The sequence below is a fragment of the Leopardus geoffroyi genome, chromosome B2 (assembly GCF_018350155.1).
Source record: "Leopardus geoffroyi isolate Oge1 chromosome B2, O.geoffroyi_Oge1_pat1.0, whole genome shotgun sequence".
NCBI classification, from domain to species: Eukaryota; Metazoa; Chordata; class Mammalia; order Carnivora; family Felidae; genus Leopardus; species Leopardus geoffroyi.
Window position 1 is genome coordinate 134,598,708 of NC_059332.1, and position 20,857 is coordinate 134,619,564.

Below are 20,857 nucleotides of genomic sequence, written 5' to 3' on the forward strand. Positions count from 1 at the left end.
TAATTCGTATCAAAACCCACAATAAAATAAACACTGAGATTCTAACTAGGTTGAAAGCCCTGCCTGCCAAAAAGTGCTGATTTCACAGCTACAGCATCAAATCCCAAATCTAGAATCATCTAAAGACATCAGGCATGTCAGATCAGATGACTCAAGGTCTCCCTCTAAAATACCGTGCTAATGATATCTCTCAGCTTCCAAGAAATGTGAACGTAGCTTTTACTTGAATTAGAGTTTGTACGTTACAGTATGTCGATTTTTTTAAAAAATCTAGTCTCATTATCGTATGGTCGATTTCGATGTGACCTCAAAATTCTTTCCCTCTGGCTTTACCACTCTAACCAGCCTCCCAAAGGTGGAACTGGCTCCATCATGACCTGCTTCCCACATATCTGCAGCAGGCCATTTCTAAAACTCAGAAACACACATTTGCCGATAGAAAATACAATTTTCCATAAGACACAGATAGAACTGGATTTGAAGCTGGAGCTTTTTGCTTGGATGAGTTTTTTTTGTTTGTTTATTTTTTTATTTTTTAACGTTTATTTATTTTTGAGACAGACAGAGACAGAGCATGAACGGGGGAGGGGCAGAGAGAGAGGGAGACACAGAATCGGAAGCAGGCTCCAGGCTCCGAGCCGTCAGCCCAGAGCCCGACGCGGGGCTCGAACTCACGGACCGCGAGATCGTGACTTGAGCTGAAGTTGGAGGCTTCACCGACTGCGCCACCCAGGTGCCCCTCAGATGAGTTATTTTGTAGTTAGGCAGGTCATTTTAAATTTCACTGTGTCAAATATTCCTCACATAATTAAGCCATGCCCCGGTATTTCTAACTACTTTCATTACAGGTGAACATTTGTTGAAATGGAACTCGCTGTGTAGCACACAAACTCCTCTGTAAAGTTGTTTATTCTTGTAGAGTATCTCTAACAATTTGCTCAGATTTTCTCTTTGGCAGGGCTCACATATCTTCAGGTTGCCAAATTAATGCAGGGATTGTTTTCTAGCTCATTGAATCAGAAAATACGTTTATCTTTCATTCACTTGTAAATTCGTTACCCCGAGCATCACATTCATAAATGAGAGAAGTGACCTATCATGTTTATGGTGATAACCACGGTTTGGACAATCCCGTTATTGTTTGTTTCTACATAGAGCCAAGAAGACAAGTTCCACCTCCTAAATGAACAGAATGATCTGAGGCTCTGAACCAATAACCTCCATTTGTCTCTGCTTTTTGAACTCCCTCTGTCCTGCACAAGGTCCGACACCCAAAGCCAGCCGCTTTCTGTGTTAAGACATATTGTCGATTTCTTTTTTTTTCAATGTTTATGTATTTATTTTGAGGGAGAGAGAGCATGAGGTGCAGAGAGAGAGAGGAGAGAGGGAGAGACAGAATCCCAAGCAGGCATGACCATCAGCATGGAGCTCAACGCGGGGCTCTGTCTCATGACCACAAGATCATGACCTGAGCCGACATCAAGAGTTGGACACTCAACCAACTGAGCCACCCAGGCGCTCCTGTCGATTTCACTTATTTTACAACTTGAGTCCAACTTTATTCTTGAGTACTTATAAATATACTTTTGTTAATTGTGTGGACTTGTTGGTTCCAGGTGCCAGAAATCCAGCTCTAACCAGTTCAGACAAAAAGGAAATTTGTTGGAAGGGTAAAAGGTATAAATCAAAGGAAGAATTGAAAACCAAAATGCAAGAAGGACTAGGGTGAGCTGGACTCAAAGGCAACTGAACAACCAGGAACTATGAGGTGTCTCTCTGTCTCTCTCTGTCATTGCAGACCAGCAGGAAGTGTGTCCCCTGCCCGGCCTCAAAGCTTCCAGACCTCACTCACAGCTTCAGTCACCACAAAGGAGCTGGCTCGCTCCTGGCTAGTTACAGTTCAGAAAAATCTTGAGGAAAGACACTGATTGATTCCGCTGAGTCAGGCCCCCACTCTTGCACCAACTGGAAGATCCGAAGGAGGATTCCCATAGATCACATGATCCCAGAGACTGGTAACTGTTGTGAATGAGTAGCCATCCGGAAGAGGGGTCACTACTGTGTCTTTTTAGATTTGTTTTTGAGAGCTCTGCCCAGTAGTTCCATAATTGGTCACAATAAACAGCTACTTTTGTGAAAATAAACTGGTAAAAATTTTATTTTTAAGTGTGAAAGTGTAACAAATTCAAAGAATAAAATTAAATCACAATCTCACCACCCAAATATAAGTACTGTTTATATTTTAGTGCTTATCTTTCCGGTCATATATATAACTATATATATATTCTTTCCTACATGTAATGTATCACTGAGATAGTGTTAAGTGTACAATGCTACATCCTGTTATTCATTTAAATGTAAAAAGAATACTCTTAATAACATTTTATACCTATAAATCCCTTTAGGTCAGGAATCCATGACACCAGAAGGTGCATGAACATCTCAAATTTATATGCAAAATTCTTACAGTTATAAGCATATTGATGGGTATTTCTCTTGAGAAGGGGTACATGTTTTCACTAGATTCTCCAAGTGGTCTGTGACCAAGAAAAAGGTTAAGAGCATTCAAGTTTCCAAAGCATTTCCACATAAATTACAATAGACTCCTAACTGATGTATATTTCATATTTTACTTTCTTCTAGTCTCAAGTGACATATAGGCTCATGACATGTGGCAAACTATAACTTGCAAGTGCATAAATTTGTATCCAAATGTGCAAGCCAGGGGCGCCCGGGTGGCTCAGTCGGTTGAGCGTCTGACTTCGGCTCAGGTCATGATCTCACGGCCCGTGAGTTCAAGCCCCGCGTCAGGCTCTGTGCTGGCAGCTCAGAGCCTGGAGCCTGCTTCGGATTCTGTGTCTCCCTCTCTCTCTGCCCCTCCCCGACTCATGCTCTGTCTCTCTCTGTCTCAGAAATAAATAAACATAAAAAAAATTTTTTTTAAAAATGTGCAAGCCAGATCCTTAGTTTGTGGGTGAGCCTAGCGGGCGCCCAGCATCTCAGCTCAGCAAAACTCCCTTATGCTAACCTCAAGGCTAGAGCTTGTGAATGTCACCACAACTTGTTTGTATACACTGTGGGGGTTAACAACGGAGGGAGGCTGGCGGGCGCAAGGAGCAGAGCAGGGGAGCCATGGCTCTCTGGAGATGAGATTATGAGACAGGATGTAGGCTCTGAGGAGTTTTAGATATTGATGGTGAATTCCAGAGGCATGCGTAGAACTGACAGGTCATTTTAGCCTAAAGCCACTTCGCCACCTGAATCATTGGGCACTGCGCTTGGAGCAGTGACTTCAGGGCAAGATCATTCGATAGGTGACAACTAAAAGTGGATTTTTCAGGAAACTTACCAAGTTCACCTCTCTCTATTAAACTAAATAGCCAATTAAAAAAAATTTTTTTTTTTAACATTTATTCATGTTTGAGAGACAGGGTGCAAGCGGGGGAGGGGCAGAGAGAGAGGGAGACACAGAATCCGAGGCAGGCTCCTGGCTCTGAGCCGTCAGCACAGAGCCCGATGCAGGGCTTGAACCCGTGAACCATGAGATCATGACTTGAGCCGAAGTTGAACGCTCAACCGACAGAGCCACCCAGGCGCCCCTAAATAGCCAACTATTATTCAAGCTTGCCCTCCCTGGTGAGTTGTATACAACTTCAGTGGATTTAACCCCTCAGACCCATCTTTGAGTCATCACTTGGCTGAACTTAATGGCCGGTGGCCGACTTTGCTCTTCACGTTGTGCTGCCTAGCTCTCTCTTCTGCCCCGCAGAAGTCCCATTCTCCGTTTCCAGGCACTCTTTTATCTTACTCTTTGTTTTCCAACACATTTGTGGGGCTTCACTGAGATACCTTTCACCCTCAACAAGAATTACATACACCATTCAAACTTGCCTTGGGTCTGGCGTCCCATGTTAGCCCAGGGGAGCACGGGTCAAGGGTGAATGAACCCAGGTGGCCACTGTAATGGCGCATCCTCAAGAAAGCCAGCTCCTCTCCGTGTGCTTTGTATCAAGGCATCTGCTATTTAAAATGCCTCCATTCAGCGCCTCCATTCAGTTAAATCCATTCCCCTATTTGCCATATTGTTAGGTGACGGTTCATCACAAACTGTCATTTTCCTCAGAAATGTGAAGATCCATTTCTCAATTATAAAATTCTATTCAGTTTCTCCAGATTAAACTCTGTTTCTTATTGTTTGATTCCCATGCAGCACATATGAAGCACAATTTAGAATTTACCTTAATGAGTGAAAAATATCGTTGATCAAAATAGGTTCTTTGCTACACAGAAAGCAACTAGCCCAAAAAAAACTAAGAAAACCCAGTAGTGACAGCTGGGAATTATCAGACCCACACTATATTCTAACAACTTCTTGTAACTTCATCCTGATTTTCAGACAGTCTCCCCTGGACCTTCATTTCTCATTTTTTGATGGTACAATTTTACCACATCCTCACTGAAATGCTAAGAGTAATCCTGAAATTATTTCGGTAATGTGCTTTATTTTTGAGAGAGAGAGACAGAGCGTGAGCAGGGGAGGGGCAGAGAGAGGGAGACACAGAATCCGAAGCAGGCTCCAGGCTCCGAGCCATCAGCACAGATCCTGATGCGGGGCTGGAACTCACAAACTGTGAGATCATGACCTGAGCCAAAGTCAGATGCTTAACCGACTGAGCCACCCAGGTGCCCCTCTTTTTTTTTTTTTTTCTTTAATGTTTATTTTTGAGAGAGAAAGAGAGAGAGTGGGAGCGTGTGTACATGAGCAAAGCTGGGAAGGGGCAGAAAGGGAGAGAGAGAATCTCAAGTAGGCTCCATGCTCAGCACAGAGCCCGACACGGGGCATGATCTCACGGGGCTCGATCATGACCAGAGGCAAAATCAAGAGTCAGACGCTCAAGGGACAGAGCCATCCAGGAGCCCCTAGGTATCTTTCAGCAACATTTAAATGACAAAAATACATCAAAGTTCCCCTCAAGAGAAAAAGAAAAATCAAAGATCAAGAGATATCATTGGTCTCAATTTGGAAACCAAAGAATGCTAAATTCTTAAACTCTTTTGGCTTTTGAGAAAACCTAGTCTCCGTTAGATGATGCTTATAACTCACAAGAGTTCATTCGTTTGGATGAAAACTAGATTCATCAGTTATGAGAAACAAGAAACGAGCAGTACGCTTACATTTCAGAGCACACACAGCACCCAAAGTACACATCCACACTCAAATTGCTATTTGCATTTTGGCTTATCTCACGTATCAAAATCAGGGCCCTAGAGGCAGTTTTAAGGGACTGTCTCTCAGCTGCTGCTCTGACAATGTTCCCTCTGTCACATCTGCCACCAAGTGTCCCAACATGGTCGGACAACCACAGTTTACAGTCACCAAAACTCGCACTTACAGCCCACAAGGAAAGCCAGACAATTCCAGAAGGCCAGCTAAACCAGCATTTGTCTAGGTGCCTGGCTCACTGCCCGGTGCCCAGAACTCAGCCTTCAGCTCGGGGAAAACCTTCCAGAAGCCCAACCTGACCCTCCCCGAGGCTGAGTTAGGGTCCCCTCCGCGTTCCTCCCTCACGTAGCACTCGCCACACTACACTGGAAACGCCATTCACCCATTATCTTGCCCTTTAGATCACACCCCCTGTGAGGTCAAGGACCTGGCCTGTCTCGTTCACTGCTGGGTCTGCAGCACCTAACACAGCACTCGGAGTGAATGAGTGAATGAGTGAATGAGTGAACCCATGAAGGCATGAACAAATGAGGTGAACTATTTCCTTTTCACTGAGCAGAGGGGGCTGGGGGAGATGCAGTGAGCAAGAGGAGGGGAGCAACAAGAAAGATGGAGAGCAAACAAGTGACAAGGCAGTAACTCGTCACCTCTTGGAAGCCATCGCGGGAGGCCTGATGGGACCGGAATTCCCCTGTTCAGCTTCTGATGGATGCGCCACGTGCATTTTATTTAAGCATTTAAGAAATATGAAAAGAAAAAGAATTTGAAGAGAGAAAACCATTCCACGTGGGGATCTTACTCTGAAAGAACCAAGCAGGTAGGTCTCATAAATCAGGCTTTTCCTCTGCTCTGCGGTGTGTAGAATGATTTACTACATCCATAAAGGAAATTAAAGAACTTTGAGCACAGAGACCCTCCAGGGGCCTGAAGCCGGGAGGGCGCAGACAGGGCTGTGTTTGAAGACGCGGTTCGGAGGCGGAGGGAGCGGACGACTCACGGTGGCCCTGGGTCCACGTTCAAAGAAGAGAGGAGTCACCAGCAGCTCTGGCCCACGGCTGATTCACACCACGGAACGTGAAGTCAGCAAGGGAGCTCGCTGATGGAGCCGCAGGTGAGCTCCGTGGGTCCCCGTTTGCGGGGCCAGTTCACGGGTAAGGGGGCCGTCACACCTTATATGGCCCAGTTCGCTTTCACACCGCTTGTAACAAGGCCAGCACGCTTGAAATGGAGCAAACGCGCTCAGGCTTTACTATGGCAAAGAAAAGAATTGCGCATAAAACAGTAAAAGTGGTGTCAAAGCATCTTGACTGATTCGCACGTCCTAGCGCTGTAAGAAACCAGATGGGTGGTGAATCCAGAAAGGAAAATGGAAATCCTAAAGAACAAGGGGCTTCAGTGTAGGGAAGGGATGACTTTTCAGCGAGACGTCCTTAGTAGTCCCACTTAAAGTTTAGTGTCCCACGTGACCCAAATGCACCGTGTCAGTGACTCTTTCCTCACATTTCTAGCACATCACCTAGGCCAGGGGTGTGGCCTTGACGCCCGAGCTGAGCCATTCTGAACGTCTGGTGAGTTACTTCGGATAAAGCGGAGGTCCCAGACTTTGGGAATTTATGTAACAAGAAAAACCCTACGGAAACATGAAACCAAAATAGGATCAGCAGGTTTTTCTTTTCTTCCTGGTCAAGTCAAAACAAAAAGAAAACAAGAAGGCAAAAGAGGAGAAGGAGAAGAAAAGGAGAAAGGAGGAAAGAACCATCTACCGTCATCATGACTTTCAGAGAAGAACGGACAGTTTGACACCAGAAAAACTAAGAACGTAGTCTTCCAAATAAAAAGACATGAATTTATATTTATGAGAAAAGTCACCCCTTTTTTAATTTTCTCATAGGCGGGCTTTGGGGAAGCAGTGGATGGAACAGCATAGCATATGGCTTTGCAGTAGCAGAGGCTCAAACACTGACTCTGCCGACAGGTGGCTTGCAATCCCCACCACTTGGCGCTCCCTCCTGTGAAGAAAGGATACTCAGTGGCAGGAAATGAATCTGGCCCATCAGGGCTTCCTCAGTGGTGGCTGCGGTTATTCTGGGGCGCATCATCTGAGACAAAGTGTGAGTATACGTGAGTGGGATGTTGGAGCCAAGGGTAGAGGAGAAAGGTTCCCCTCGGTACTCCCACCCCCCAGTGTGAAGCTGCTCCCCTTTGGGACCACAAACCCCCCTTGGCCTAGGTTTTGTGAGATCTTGTCCTCTTTCCTGTTAGGGAGTCTCATTTAAACTTGACCTCACCTGACTACAGATGATACCTGAAAAGACAAGCCAAGTGGGTGGGGGCCTCTGGGTCTTATCCCTTCCAGAGGAAGATGGCCCTCCTGGGCCAGGGCTGGAAGCCCCCTACTGCTGACATGTGGCTATAAAATGTAGGGAAAGTGAAGTGTGATCACACTTTTTCCCTCCCTCCCTCCTGCAGACAAACGACGTGCAGATTTTAAAGAAAAATGGTAAGGTGCTGGATTTGAGACTCAGACGTTAAGGACCAAATGATTTAACCTCCTCGCTGGAATATTCTAAAATGCGATTCTACACATTGATTTGCTCCGAATTAGAATCGAACTCCACAGCTAGCTCATTTGAGAGGAAAACAGAGGGCAAAGAACAAAGACCCTTCCCAAGGTCACCTTGGGGGGGGGGGCTCCCTGCACCGACTGTCAGAACGGGGCTCTAAACCGTGCCTTTATCGTTCATGTCTTTTGCCTTTGTTTCCCAATGGAAACGTAAACTAATACCACCAGCCCTTGCTGTCTGACAAGACAGTGGTGAAGATCAAAGAACACTGTAAGTTTGAAAAAGTTCATAGCTACTACCGCAGTATGGTATCGTGGTGATTATAGCAATATGAATGGAATTTCAGCTCCATTCCTTCTTGAAAGGCCTAATGTTTAAAATTAAAACATTCAATAAAATAAATGCTTGTCTAGGTCTGAAAGAACTCGTGAAACACTCAGCTTTTAGCCATGATGTAGCCCAGATGCCCTTGAAGTTCTCCCAACCCTGAATGCCAGGCAACATGGGATCCAGGGCCACTGAGTTTCTGTCCTGCAGCCTGTGGAGTCTTGAGACCGTCTGTAGGATTGTTGCGTTTTCCAGGATCTTCTCATGGCCTCTTCTCCCCTGAGTTCCTGCTTCTTGGTGTTGAAGATTTGGGGAGGGTGGGTGGGGCAGAGAGAGGGAATCAAGACAGGTTTTGCAAATGATATATCCAATAAACAGTACCCAAAATATAGAAGTAACTTATACAACTCAACACCAAACACACACACACACACACACACACACACACACACACAAAGAATCCAATTTAAAAATGGGCAGAAGACATGAACAGACATTTCTCCAAAGAAGACATACAGATGGCCAACAGCCACCTGAAAAGATGCTCAACATCACTCATCATCAGGGAAATGCAAGTTGAAACCACAATAAGATATCACCTCACGTCGGTCAAAATGGCTAAAATCAAAAACACAAGAAACAAAATGTTGGCAACCATGTGGAGAAAAGAGAACCCTCACGCGCTGTTTTTGGGAATGCAGACTGGTGCAACCACTGTGGAAGACAGAACGGAGGTTCCTCAAAGGCTTAAAAATAGAATGTCCATATGATCTCGTAATTGTCCTCCTGAGTATTTTCCCAAAGAATACAAACACACCAAATCAAAAGGATATTTGCACCCCTATGTTTATTGCAACATTATCTAACAACAGCTAAATTACAGAAGCAGCCCAAGTGTCCATCAATAGATGAATGGATAAAGAAGTGGTACGTGTATACAATGGAATATTACCCAACCATAAAAAAGGATGACATCTTGCCATGGACCTAGAGAGCATGATGCTAAGTGAAATGAGGCAGGCAGAAAAACACAAATATCATGACTTCACTCACATGTCGAGTTTAAAAACCAAAACAAAGGACCAAAGGGGGAAAAAGAGACAAACCGAAAAACAGACGCCTACCTATAGAGAACAAACAGATGGCCGCCAGAGGGGAGGCGGGTGGGGGATGGGTGAAATCGATAAAGGGGGTTAACAGCACACTTACCGTGATGAGAGCGGAGACATGTATAAGGTTGTTGAATCCCTGTATCCTACACAGGAGACTAATATAACACCGTGGCTTAACTATACTGGAATTAAAATAACATTTTTTTAAAAGACAGGTTTTATAGCACGACACAAAAACCTTCACAGAAAAGGCTGGCCCCCACCTCCCCTTGTCCTTTTTCTCCTGCCTCTCTTCTCAGCTCTTCATTTGTCTTCCTCCCTCCCATCAGGAGCAAAGCCCACAAATTCCTCGCATTGTCTCCTGAGAAGTGACTCCCCCCTCCTAATGTCTTGGTGCTGGCTGACATCCAAAGGGTCTCACCCCATCCAAGCAGGTTCATCAAGGCATTTCTTTTCAGAAGCTGATCCTTTCTTAAGAGGGGTTCAGACGCCGGCTGCTAAGATAATGACTCCTGGCTAACGTAGCGTCACCACTAAACTGTGTGAGCACAGATCGGTTCTCAAAATCTGGTTCTCTCCACCAAAAACATTGGCGTATCATCTGGCAACTTCTTAGAAATACAAACTTGGAGTGGCAGACCTATTCTATCAGAAACTCTGGGGGTGCTGGGTGGCTCAGTCTGTTAAGTGTCTGCCTCTTGATTTTGGCTCAGGTCATGATCTCACGGTTTCTCAGTTCAAGTCCAGCATCAGGCTACACGCTGACCGTGCAGAGCCTGCTTGGGATTCTGTCTCCCTCTCTCTCTGCCCCTCCCCTGCTCACTCTCTATCTCTCTCTCTTTCAAAACAAATAAATAAACATGAGAGACATAGAAGAAAGAAAGGAAAGAAAGGAAGAAAGAAAGGAAAGAAGAAAGAAAGAAAGAACGAAAGAAAAGAAAAGAAAAGAAAAGAAAAGAAAAGAAAAGAAAAGAAGGAAGGAAGGAAGGGAGAAAACTTTGAAAGTGCAGCTCAGAGATCTGTGTCTTTACAAGCCTCCAGGAGATTCTGACTCTGGCTTAATTGGGAGAATCACTGAATGCTCTAAAGATGGTCAGCATGTCAGTCGGACTCACCATGCTGCATACAGCATGAAGCACAATGGCGTGTAGCAAGTTCCAGTAATTGCTCATTAAATAATCCAGTAGACCAAGTACTGTGTGCCTAGCTCCCTGATACCACGTGCAGAGGAAGAGGAAACAACACGAAACACAATTTCTGCTCTCGTGACTTAAAACCAGCAAGCAGAAAGCAATGCATGAGCTTGAAGTCTTTGAGCAACAAGTCAACTTACAGATACTTAGTCTATGTTTTTAGGGATGCAAATGAGCAGAGACTGCACAGCTCAAGGTGCGGAGGAGCAGAGCCCGCCCAGGAGCCCGCTCTCTGGGTATCCTGGCCTCCAGGTGTCCTGGGATTCCCCAGCTCCATAGCCTCTCTGTGCTGGAGGGTGATTCATGGCTGAATTTCTGGGTTCAGCCTCGAATCTGTAGGGGCTCCAAGGGAGAACTCCGTGTGGGCTGGAGGAGTCAGAGAAGGTTGTGCCCCTGATGTGGAACTGGTGCTGGGCTTCTTATCAGAACAAGAAAGATCTGGATGAGCAGAGATTTATAGGATTTTCTTTTCCGGTGTTGGTAACATTCCAGAGCACGGAGAGAAAACGTGCAGCCAGCGTTTCTTTAGTGGACATAAATTGTATTTGTCCAAAGAAGGCAGCGAGATCCAAACAGCCACGCGAAGATGCAGGGCCAGGCCCCAAGGCCTAGCGTGAAACTGTGGCCGGGCTCCTGGGCTCCGGCCGCTTGGCATGTGGGTCCCAAAAGGTGCCCATGTCCTCCAATCCCAGCGTGCCCCTCAAGGGCGGTGAGGCCGAGATTCGCCTTTCCCTTCACCTTGATGGCGCTGTTGACGTTCTCATGTCTCTCTGCTTGGGCACGTCTGCCCTCCTCTCTTGTCCATCGCGTCCTGGTTAATTCAGTGGCAGTAAAGTCTGATGATTTCTTTGACTTAGAGGTTCCCCACCCGCCTGTCGGTGCCACTGCCCCAAAACATCCTGTATGTAGCCGTTTGTGGTGTAGATGAAGCAGAGGGGGAGGTGTGAAAAAGCCAAGGGAAACCTTGACCATTTCCCTTCAAAGAAATTAGGCTAGAGCCCAGGGGAGGCACAAAAAAAATTGCTAAATTTACTAATGGTGGAAGGAATGACTAACCTTCAACCTACGGTGTATCAGAAGCATTACAGCCTGTGGCATTTATCATAAAGCCTCTAGCAAAAAAAAAAAAAAAACCTGACACACCACATGCCTAAATGAACTAACGAATTAGTGGAAAGAAGGAAAGAAAATGCATATAGAGCTTTTCAAGCACTTGAAACGTAAAACACCCACGTATGGATGGAGAGTTGTCTCTCAACATCATGGTAGTCTGGCGAGCTCTAGGGAACCCACCTGATTCGTAATAAGTGGCTTTGTTAGAATCTTTGTTAAGCTAAAGATAAACACAGTCTGGTTAGCTACTGAGGTGATAAACTAAACCATTCCACAAGAAACAGCTAGCTGGGGCGCGTGGGCAGCTCAGTTGGCTAAGCGTCTGACGCTTGATTTCGGCTCAGGTATGATCTCACGGTTCATGGGATTGAGCCCCATGTTGGGCTCTGCGCTGACAGCATGGAGACTGCTTGGGATTCTCTCTCTCCCTCTCTCTGCCCCTTCTCCGTTCACACTCTCATCTCATGCCCTCCTCTCTCTCTCTCTCTCCCTCTCTCAAAATAAATAAATGAATTTTCAAAATAAAAGAAATACCTAAACTGAAATGGAGACTAACTACAAATCATCCACAATTGCAATTGGTCTTTTTTGTTAAAAAACATCAGCGGCTTCATCACAGATATACATGTGGAGGGCAGTGGTGGGAGGGATGTAGAAATGTAAGTGAAACATAAAAGAAAATCAATAATTCGTTAACAGAGCTTCTTCCGAGGCTAACAACAACAACAACAACAACAACAACAAAAGAATCCTTTCTATGTTATACCACAGAAAAAGCCCAAGTGATTATTCTGGTCACATAACAAGGAAATACCTGTATCTTCCAACATCAGCAAATACAGCATGGCTGTCTACCGGGGAAAATAGCATACTTCTGAAGGCCACTGGCATTTTATGACTGGAAATCTAGATATCTTTAATAGGCAGCAATGTATTTAAGTTAAAGAAAAAAAAAAAACACTGTCTTTTATCTAATTTTTTAAAGGTCAGCTCCCCCTCCCTTCTTGTGTACTTTTTGAGTAATTCCTGGAAAAACTTCAACAACATCCCAGTAATGAAACTGTCATGGGGCTGGTGTGCGGCTATAACGAATCTCAAACAAAACAGAACACTGCCCAGAGCTCAAGGAAGCCTAATTCTCAGCCTGAAAAATAATCCAAAGTTACATATCTCTCCCCTTTGAGGTCCTAGGAACTAATTATCAGTGATCTGAGTGTCTTGTCCACCCTAGTGTGAAGAGCTCAGGGATCACAAATAATAAACTCCCGTTGGGGCACCTGAGTGGCTCAGCCGGTCAAGCGTCCGACTCTTGATTTCGGCTCAGGTCATGATCTCACGGTTTGTCAGATCGAGCCCTGCATCAGGCTTTGCACCGACCGTGTGCATCCTGCTTGGGATTCTCCCTCTCTCTCTCTCTCTCTCTCTCTCTCTCTCTGCCCTTACTCTGCTCAAATTCTCATTCCCTCTCTCTCTCTCAAAGTAAATAAACTTAAAAAAAAAAAAAAGCTCCCATTGGTCCCACATGATTGAAGAAAAAAGCATTCCAGTTAATTGCCTATTCGTTTCAATAGCTACCTACTCAGCTCTATTAATATCAATATCATAATCTGTGCTCACGTCGGGCTTCCCCAGCTTTCCTTTGAGCTCCTGTAGGATGCATTTCTTCCTTCTCTTCCTGGTGGGTACACGGTGCCCGACCTTAGGAAACATTTAGTAAAGGTGTATGAAATGAATAAATTAATTTTCACATGCCACAACAATGCAATTCAAGGTTAAAATTTTCAAAATATTATTTCATCTTTGTTTATTCAAGTTATTTCAAGATATTACACTTTGTACAGTTAATCATGCATTGGAAGTGTCTATTCTGCCAGTTATTTGTGTTAGATGATGGTAAGTTCTTTTTTAAAATTGTTTTATAATTTCACTTTTTTTTTACTAATAATTATCTAATTTGGTTTGGTTAAGGAAAATGTGCAAAAGTTAATTTGCCTAGATAGTATCTTATGCACTTTTACCTATCCAATATTTCCATAATATTAAGTTATGTAAATTATGTGAAATCAAGCTTCATTATATGTATCTATTTTTGTGGCTTAATGTTTTTGTTTTTTTACATATTGTTTGTGATTCTAATGTGATTCTAATTAATGTTGATTTTAATTTAAATCCAAGTTAGTTAACACATCGTGTAATAATGATTTCAGGAATAGAATTTAGTGATTCATCACATACATATAACACCCCATCACCCATTTAGCCCATCCCCTTACCCCCCTCCCCTCCAGCAACCCTCAGTTTGTTCTCTGCATTCAAGAGTCTCTTGTGGTTTGTCTCCCTCTCTGTTTTTGCCTTATTTTTGCTTCCCGTCCCCTATGTTCATCTATTTTGTTTCTTAAATCTCACATAGGAGTGAAATCTTATGATACTTGTCTTTCTCTGCTTGAGTCATTTCACTTAGCATAATACCCTCTAGTTCCATCCACGTTGTTGCAAATGGCAAGATTCGTTCTTTTTGATTGCTGAGTAATATTCCATTCCATAGACATCCCATATCTTCTTTATCCATTCATCAGACAATGGATATTTGGGCTCTTTCCATACTTTGGCTATTTTCGATAGTGCTACTATAAATATTGGGGTGCATGTTCCCCTTCGAATCAGCATTTTGGTATCCTTTGGATAAATACCAAGTAGTGTAATTGCTTGATTGTAGGGTAGTTCTATTTTAATTTTTTGAGGAATCTCTGTACTGCTTTCCAGAGTGGCTGCACCAGTTTGTATTCCCACCAGCAGTGATGCTGGTAAGTTCTTCACAAGCAACTGACTCTTAAGAGCGCCCAGTCTACATGTGATAACTAGCATTTTCCAATGCTTGCACTGTGTGCAATCTAGTCAAGTCCTTACAACAAGTCTAAGGGGAAGACATTCTCTTCCTTTTATATAGGTGCACATCCAGGCTCAAGAGGTGAAATAAATCACCTAAACTCACATTGCTCAGAATGAACCAGGAGTCGGATTAAAGGCAGGACTTTTGATTCTAAATCCCATACCTCATAATTCCTTCTGACTTAACGTCCCTAAGCCCAAAAGACAATGATATTAGAATAAGGGAGTTGACTTAAAATCAACTCTGGTCTCAAAGCACATTGTGGAAGCTGTTTCGTAACAGTCTCACATCCCACATGTCCAACTCACTCCATCTCTCCTCTCCTTTTCTCTTTTCTCCTCCCCCCCTCCCTCCCTGTCCACCCCCTGCTTCTCTTACACACAAGTAGCCCACAGAGGGGAACAATTTTTATCACACCATGACAGTTATTTAGATTCCTAAGATGTGGAAGTTTCCTTGTGGAAGCAACATTGACATACATTCATTTAAAGTGTTATCACAAAATTCACAGTGGTGTTTTAAAAATAGTATTGGTCACCAGAAGGTACACTCGCGAAAGTGACTTTATATCATTTTCTAAGGACGAATGGAGCTAGGGGCAATGTTCCTGACATTGGTCCCCATTAGTCAACCGAGCTACAAAGGTCGTGGGGGTGAGGCTTGAGCCTGGGGTCTCTGTGACACTCAGCCTGGAGGACAGAAGCATTCTTGGGTTTCTCCTTTCACCAAGGGACACTCTCCCGAGCTCGAGTCAAACGTCTCTGACTGTATCCGACTCTGACTCTCCCTGAAAAGTTTAGTGCCGTTATTTGAAAGGAAATGCTTAGTATTATTATTATTCTCAGATTGGTCCCCAAGGAAGAGAAAGAATGTTCCCGAGCCAAATGTGTATCCAGTCGAGAAGAGAAAACTCAAGCCGCATAGGGGAGAAATCTGGTTCTTGCCAAGGGGACAGGCAGCGGCTACCAAAAAATAAGACGTTGCAATGCTTACATCACAGATTGAAGTAGAATCCTTTCCTTCAACTTCCCAAACTCCCCTCTTAGTCGCCGTTAGTCTAATGTTAGCTAATCTATCTAGTTTAGCCATCTGCATTTTGTACCTTCGGCAGTAAATTGGTGTTCAGGTGACCCTCAAAAACTCGCTAACCCTCAGCAACCGTGATGCCTAGAGAAGAGGTGGTGACACGGGGAAAGGGTGATCTCTAGTCTTACGTGACCAAAATATCATGTGAAAGACCATCCAACACAGGCCCAGGTGGTTTCCTGTGTGAGACCCAGAAATTCATTCTAGGTGGGGAAACAGAATACATCAGAAAATCCAAAGAGCCAGCGCTCTCTGCTCCCAAAGAACTGACAAGCCAGTTGGGAAGGCAAGATCTACACAGAGAAAAAGCAAATAGCAAGAGAAGGGTCGAATGAGCAGAAAAAACCAACCAGAAAACGAGAAAACCAAGTGAAAAATGACACAGCGCAACTGCCATAGTCACGCGAAAGACATAACGTCCCACAAAAAAGTTTATGGCAAATATTAGCGGTTTTAACAGTAGTCGTATAGGTCACTCGCGTTGAAAAGGAGCGGAGGTTTTTCTGAAGGCTGAGGCTCAATCCACCGGACTAAGCCTGCTGCTTGAGATCCCGGGGACACCGTATTGCCTTATCACCGCTACTAGCCCTGGAAATTGTTCGATTCATGACGTGATCCGCCTGCATCCCAAGCCGGTGTTCTAATAAGACAAAAGGATTTTTTTGTTTGTTTTTTTGTTTTTTCATTTTAGCACATTGTTCTTTTTTATGTGACATTTTTAAAAAGCAGCCAAAAATGTGTTCGGTGTCTTGTTTTAGGGACCGAAGGTGAAAATAGGCAGTTTCTACCTGTTGGTTCCTTTGCAGCCTGCCGTGTGGTTCCTGGAGGTGGGCAGGGGCGGGTGGGGGGCGGTCTGTAGGCCCTGCTCCAGGCTGTTGAGAAGAGAGGAAGTCATATGGCCTCCTTATAGCCAAGCCGGTCTCAGCTCCCAGCCACTCCCCTGGCTATGGCTCCGGCCTCGAAGACTGCAGCTTCCAGCCCTACTCCCCGCTCCCAGTCCCTTCCCTGTGTCTCCTGTAGTTTAGAGGAGAAGAAAGTGCTTACTTTTAAGACGAAGACCCTGAGCCCTGATTAAAGCAGAAATGTGGGCCAAACAGGGCCTATCCTGAGAGAAATACATGAGTTTTAGTAACTAAAAGGCATGTGCTGTTGGTTGTGAATGATAACATAAGAAGGGTGTTTTCAAAGAACTTTAAGACCTTCTGCTGTTGGAAGACCGTCGACCTTGGCTATTTATTAGATCCGATCGCAAGTAGAAACTACTCTCCAAAAAAAAAAAATGCAGCTGTCTCTCATCGTCCAAAACCATGGAAACCAGCTCTCTCTGCAAACAATGAGCCTGCTTCCAGCCAAGGCAGCTAGAGATTCTCATTTCTCATGATTTTCTTCCAAATCCCAAGCAGCAAATGCCTTTAAAATGCACAAAAGAGCAAGGAGCCTACTGAATTGGCAATTACTCCTGTTCCTTTAGTAAAGGAAGGGAAGGCATAAAAGATCTGTGTTTTGCTACTTCGGGGTTTCCAAAGACAAGATGGAAACTTAGGACAAGTTAACCCTCGTGTGGAGAACTGCTTGGAGCTGCCGAGGGAGAGTGTTTTTGCATCTTCATGACCAAGGTATATTTTCTTTTTTTGGCAAAGGCCTTGTCCCAGAGGGAAAACGACACGGACTAGCTTCCAGGATGAACCCCATAGAAACCACACTGCTTTCAACATGGTTACAGTCAGCACATAGTTTCTCAGTTATAAACCACCCTCCCCCTCATTCTCCAACCCCAGATAGTCCACGGTCTGCTTTCCAAACACACTCTTGCAACAAATAGCGATAGCCCGCGTAAGCTGGAATTTTAAATATGCGTCAGATTGCAGGTCACGTTTTCAGAGGCATCCTTTCAAGGCCTGACCTGCTCACCTAGTGGCTAACTCAAGCAAAGCCATGAGACAACTGAAGCCTGATGCTAGTGGAGGCTGTCCACCTTGGCTCAGCCTTTCCACCAGGCCACTTCCCCATGTCTGCAGGCCCATGGCAGCGTCCTTGTGACAAAGACCCTCTGTTCACACCAACATGCTAACTGATGTGCACATTCACACCAGTGCAGAGGTTACAGCCCAGGATGGCCTAGTATCTCTTCCTGAGAGCTTTTCCACTGCCCTGGAGTGGGTCAGGTTACCCGACCCCCCCCATGTTCCCGAAAGATCTTGCACTTCTGCGGCCCTAGCGTCCGTCTTCCACTCCCCATCCGCCACGGGACTGGGAGCTCCCTCCCATCTGTTGCTGGGATGTTAGCCCTCAGTTCAGTGCCCTGCACACACACAGCAGAAACTCAGTAAACATTCCCTGAATGTTGTTGGAAGGATGATGTCCACAGGGACCCATGCTCACTATTCATTCATTAGAGATGAATCCCTACTGGTAGAATTCCAGCGAGACAAGTACTAAGTAAGAGAGACATTTAGAACAGAGGCAACTAGTGAAAACCCATCAAATAAGGCCGTTCCCACTTACCAGTTCTGTAACATTCACAGGGTGCCGGAGTCCTTTGAGAATGAGATTAAATCTATGGTATATCCTCTACCCAGAAAAAAAATGTGCACACACACACACACACACATGCACAGATATACATACAATCTTGCCTGCAATTTCAAGAAACTAGAGAATCCATTGAAAAATATGCCTGGAACCCCAGGCTAAGAACATCGGCCCCATCTTAGTTGGATACTTTTCTCCATGTCTCCTGTTAGATTTCTATCTGCCTGAGGGCAGGAAGGAAATCTCGGTCGGCCTTGTGTCTACCAGTAGCTCGCTGTGCAGAGTAGCGGCTCGATAAACGGTCTGTGAAAAAGCACACGGTACTGAAAAAGGGTGAAGAGCTGTCTCTCAAGACTCGGGAAGCACTCTCACCCTAAGCAATCCACCATTGGCTCCCGTGCTTCCTCTCCACCTGTCCACGCGCACCCCAAAGAAACAGGAACATCTCTATGACTTGCAGAGCGAGAGACCCAGGCACCTGCCCCAAACTAGTTTGGCCTCAATGCACCATCCTCGGTGGTGAGGGCGAAGCTTGCGGGACCTCCCCAAAGGATACTTTGAAAACTCTGAAAACTCATGGGGGCACTTTTTGGTTCTCATGATAATTAGGGATCACCACCACTTTTTTGCAACGCACAGGCAAATTTCACACAGCACAGAATCGTCCAGATGGAGCTATCCCACCTCACCTCCGAATGTGCCATCGGATATTCACCTAAGTGAAAATATGCCTATAAGCCTGTGATCCTAGATCCTAACTCTCTGTGCCACACCATCACAAAGTAATTTTGTGTGGTGTTAATGTATGCTGAATTTTTCGAGAACGCAGCTATCACTTAAATCCATGTGAGATTGCCCACTGTTTGGTTTGGAACCTTACCAAGAGCTGTTCGCCTTTAGAAAAATCACAATGCCAATGTCTATGCCGCGGATGGGATTTGCATCACCGGTGTGCCTGCAGCAGACTGCTGTGAGAGCTAGAATATTCATGGCGGTTTGACTCAGACTTGTAAGCTCTGACCTCCTCCTCACATCTTCTAATGTAGCTCTGCCCAAACATTTACCACTTAAATGCACATTCTTCTTTAAAATTATTTTTAATATTTCTCCTTTATATTACATTATTAGATATTATATTATAGTCGGTATATTATATATTTTATTTTATTTTATTTTATTGTCAGAGTATCCTACTGATCTTTTTTAAAATTATGGGTAGAAGCAAGTTTTATTCCCCAGATATTTAGTTTCAAGAGAGTAAAAGGAATATGGCAAAATGTTTGGTACAGAGAGAGATAAGTCTGATGTTGAACTGCAGTAATGTCATTTAAATGGTGAGTCATTAAGGATGCCCTTAACTGCAAGGAACAGCGTGCTAAATGTGGCTTAGACTAAAGCATCAAGACCATTTCTTCACATAACAAGAAACCCAGAGGTGGGTAGTTCCAACACTGTTTCAGCGGCTTCATGAGGTGGAAAACAACCAGGGAGATCTCCATCTTTCTTTCTGTCTGCTGTCTTCAGTGTGTTGACATTTGTCCTCAGGTTTGTCCATCCATGGCTGCATGAAGACTGCAGCCACGCAGTTTGTTAATGTTTTTTATTTATTTTTAAGACAGAGAGAGACAGAGCATGAGTGGGGATGGGGCAGAAAGAGAGGGAGACACAGAATCAGAAGCAGGCTCCAGGCTCTGAGCTGTCAGCACAGAGCCCGACGCGGGGCTTGAACTCACAGACCGCGAGATCATGACCTGAGCCAAAGTCGGACACTCAACCAACTGAGCCACCCAGGCGCCCCTGCAGCCACTCAGTTGGCAGCCAAAAGACAGAGGTGCTGATTTTCCTTCCCATGGCTCTTTTATCAAAGAGAAAGAATTTTTCAAGAGGCTCCAAGGAAGACTTCCTTTCTAGTTTAATTCGCCAAGATTTAATTGGATGCCCATGGCTGCAATGACAGCTGAGAAAGCCAGCCTTTTCATTATTTTTTTAAGTTTATTTATTTTTGAGAGAGAGAGTGGGGCAGGGGAGGGGGTGGGAAGGGGCAGAGAGAGGGAGAGACAGAAACCCAAGCAGGCTTCGCGCCATCAGCACAGAGCCCAACGTAAAGCTCAAACTCATGAACTGTGAGATCATGACCTGAGCCGAGATCAAGAATCAGACCTCAACCGACTGAGCCACCCAGGTACCCCATCCAGCCTTTTCCTTATTAAGTAAAGGTGGGGTCTGCTGGGAAGGATATGCGGGGGAGGGTGGCTATGGGTTGCAACCAGAACTGTTTGCTACTCACTGTAGAAGGATTATTCACAAACAACAAATAAACAAACAAAACCAAGAGTAAATGGTAGTTCAGCACGATGTTCTGTATGTTTATACTTCGGTTAAATATGACAAGATTGTACATTTAGACTCTGTTTAATGCTGTTGATTCCCTATGCCCCCTTTTTTCCTACTTGCCATAATTTGATCCCAATGCAATGTGGTATGTTCTGTGTTCAAAAGAAGAGTTGAACTCTTGCAGCCTACCCCAGGGCTTTAGCGTGGATATCAAATGAGAACATATGCAATGATATAAAACCCCTTATACATATAAGATATTCTTAGTTGATAACATCAGTCCCAAAGAATAATCAAGCAGCATAACTGTAAGTTTATTTTAAACTTGGTTCCACACCCTAATTAGGATTTAAAATGGAAAAACAATCTGTGCGAGATTGAAATTTTACAGTGTAACTTTCAAATTTAAAATAGAGACCCACTAGGCTGTTGAGCCTGTGGCCCTTTGGAAAAATACAGAATTAGACAATCATTATAGATGA

At 44.5% G+C, this 20,857-nt stretch overlaps 1 protein-coding gene across 2 annotated transcripts in view; it reads left to right on the forward strand.

Moving 5' to 3' along the window:
• UST (uronyl 2-sulfotransferase) overlaps nucleotides 1-2,214 on the forward strand; it is a 316,130-nt gene extending 313,916 nt beyond the window's left edge. For both annotated transcript variants that reach the window (XM_045499977.1, XM_045499974.1), the window contains one exon: nucleotides 1,799-2,214. In XM_045499977.1, coding sequence (XP_045355933.1) covers nucleotides 1,799-1,893 — 95 coding nt within the window. In that variant the 3' untranslated portion in view covers nucleotides 1,894-2,214. The remainder of the gene's footprint in view (nucleotides 1-1,798) is intronic.
• The last annotated feature ends 18,643 nt before the right edge of the window (nucleotides 2,215-20,857 follow it).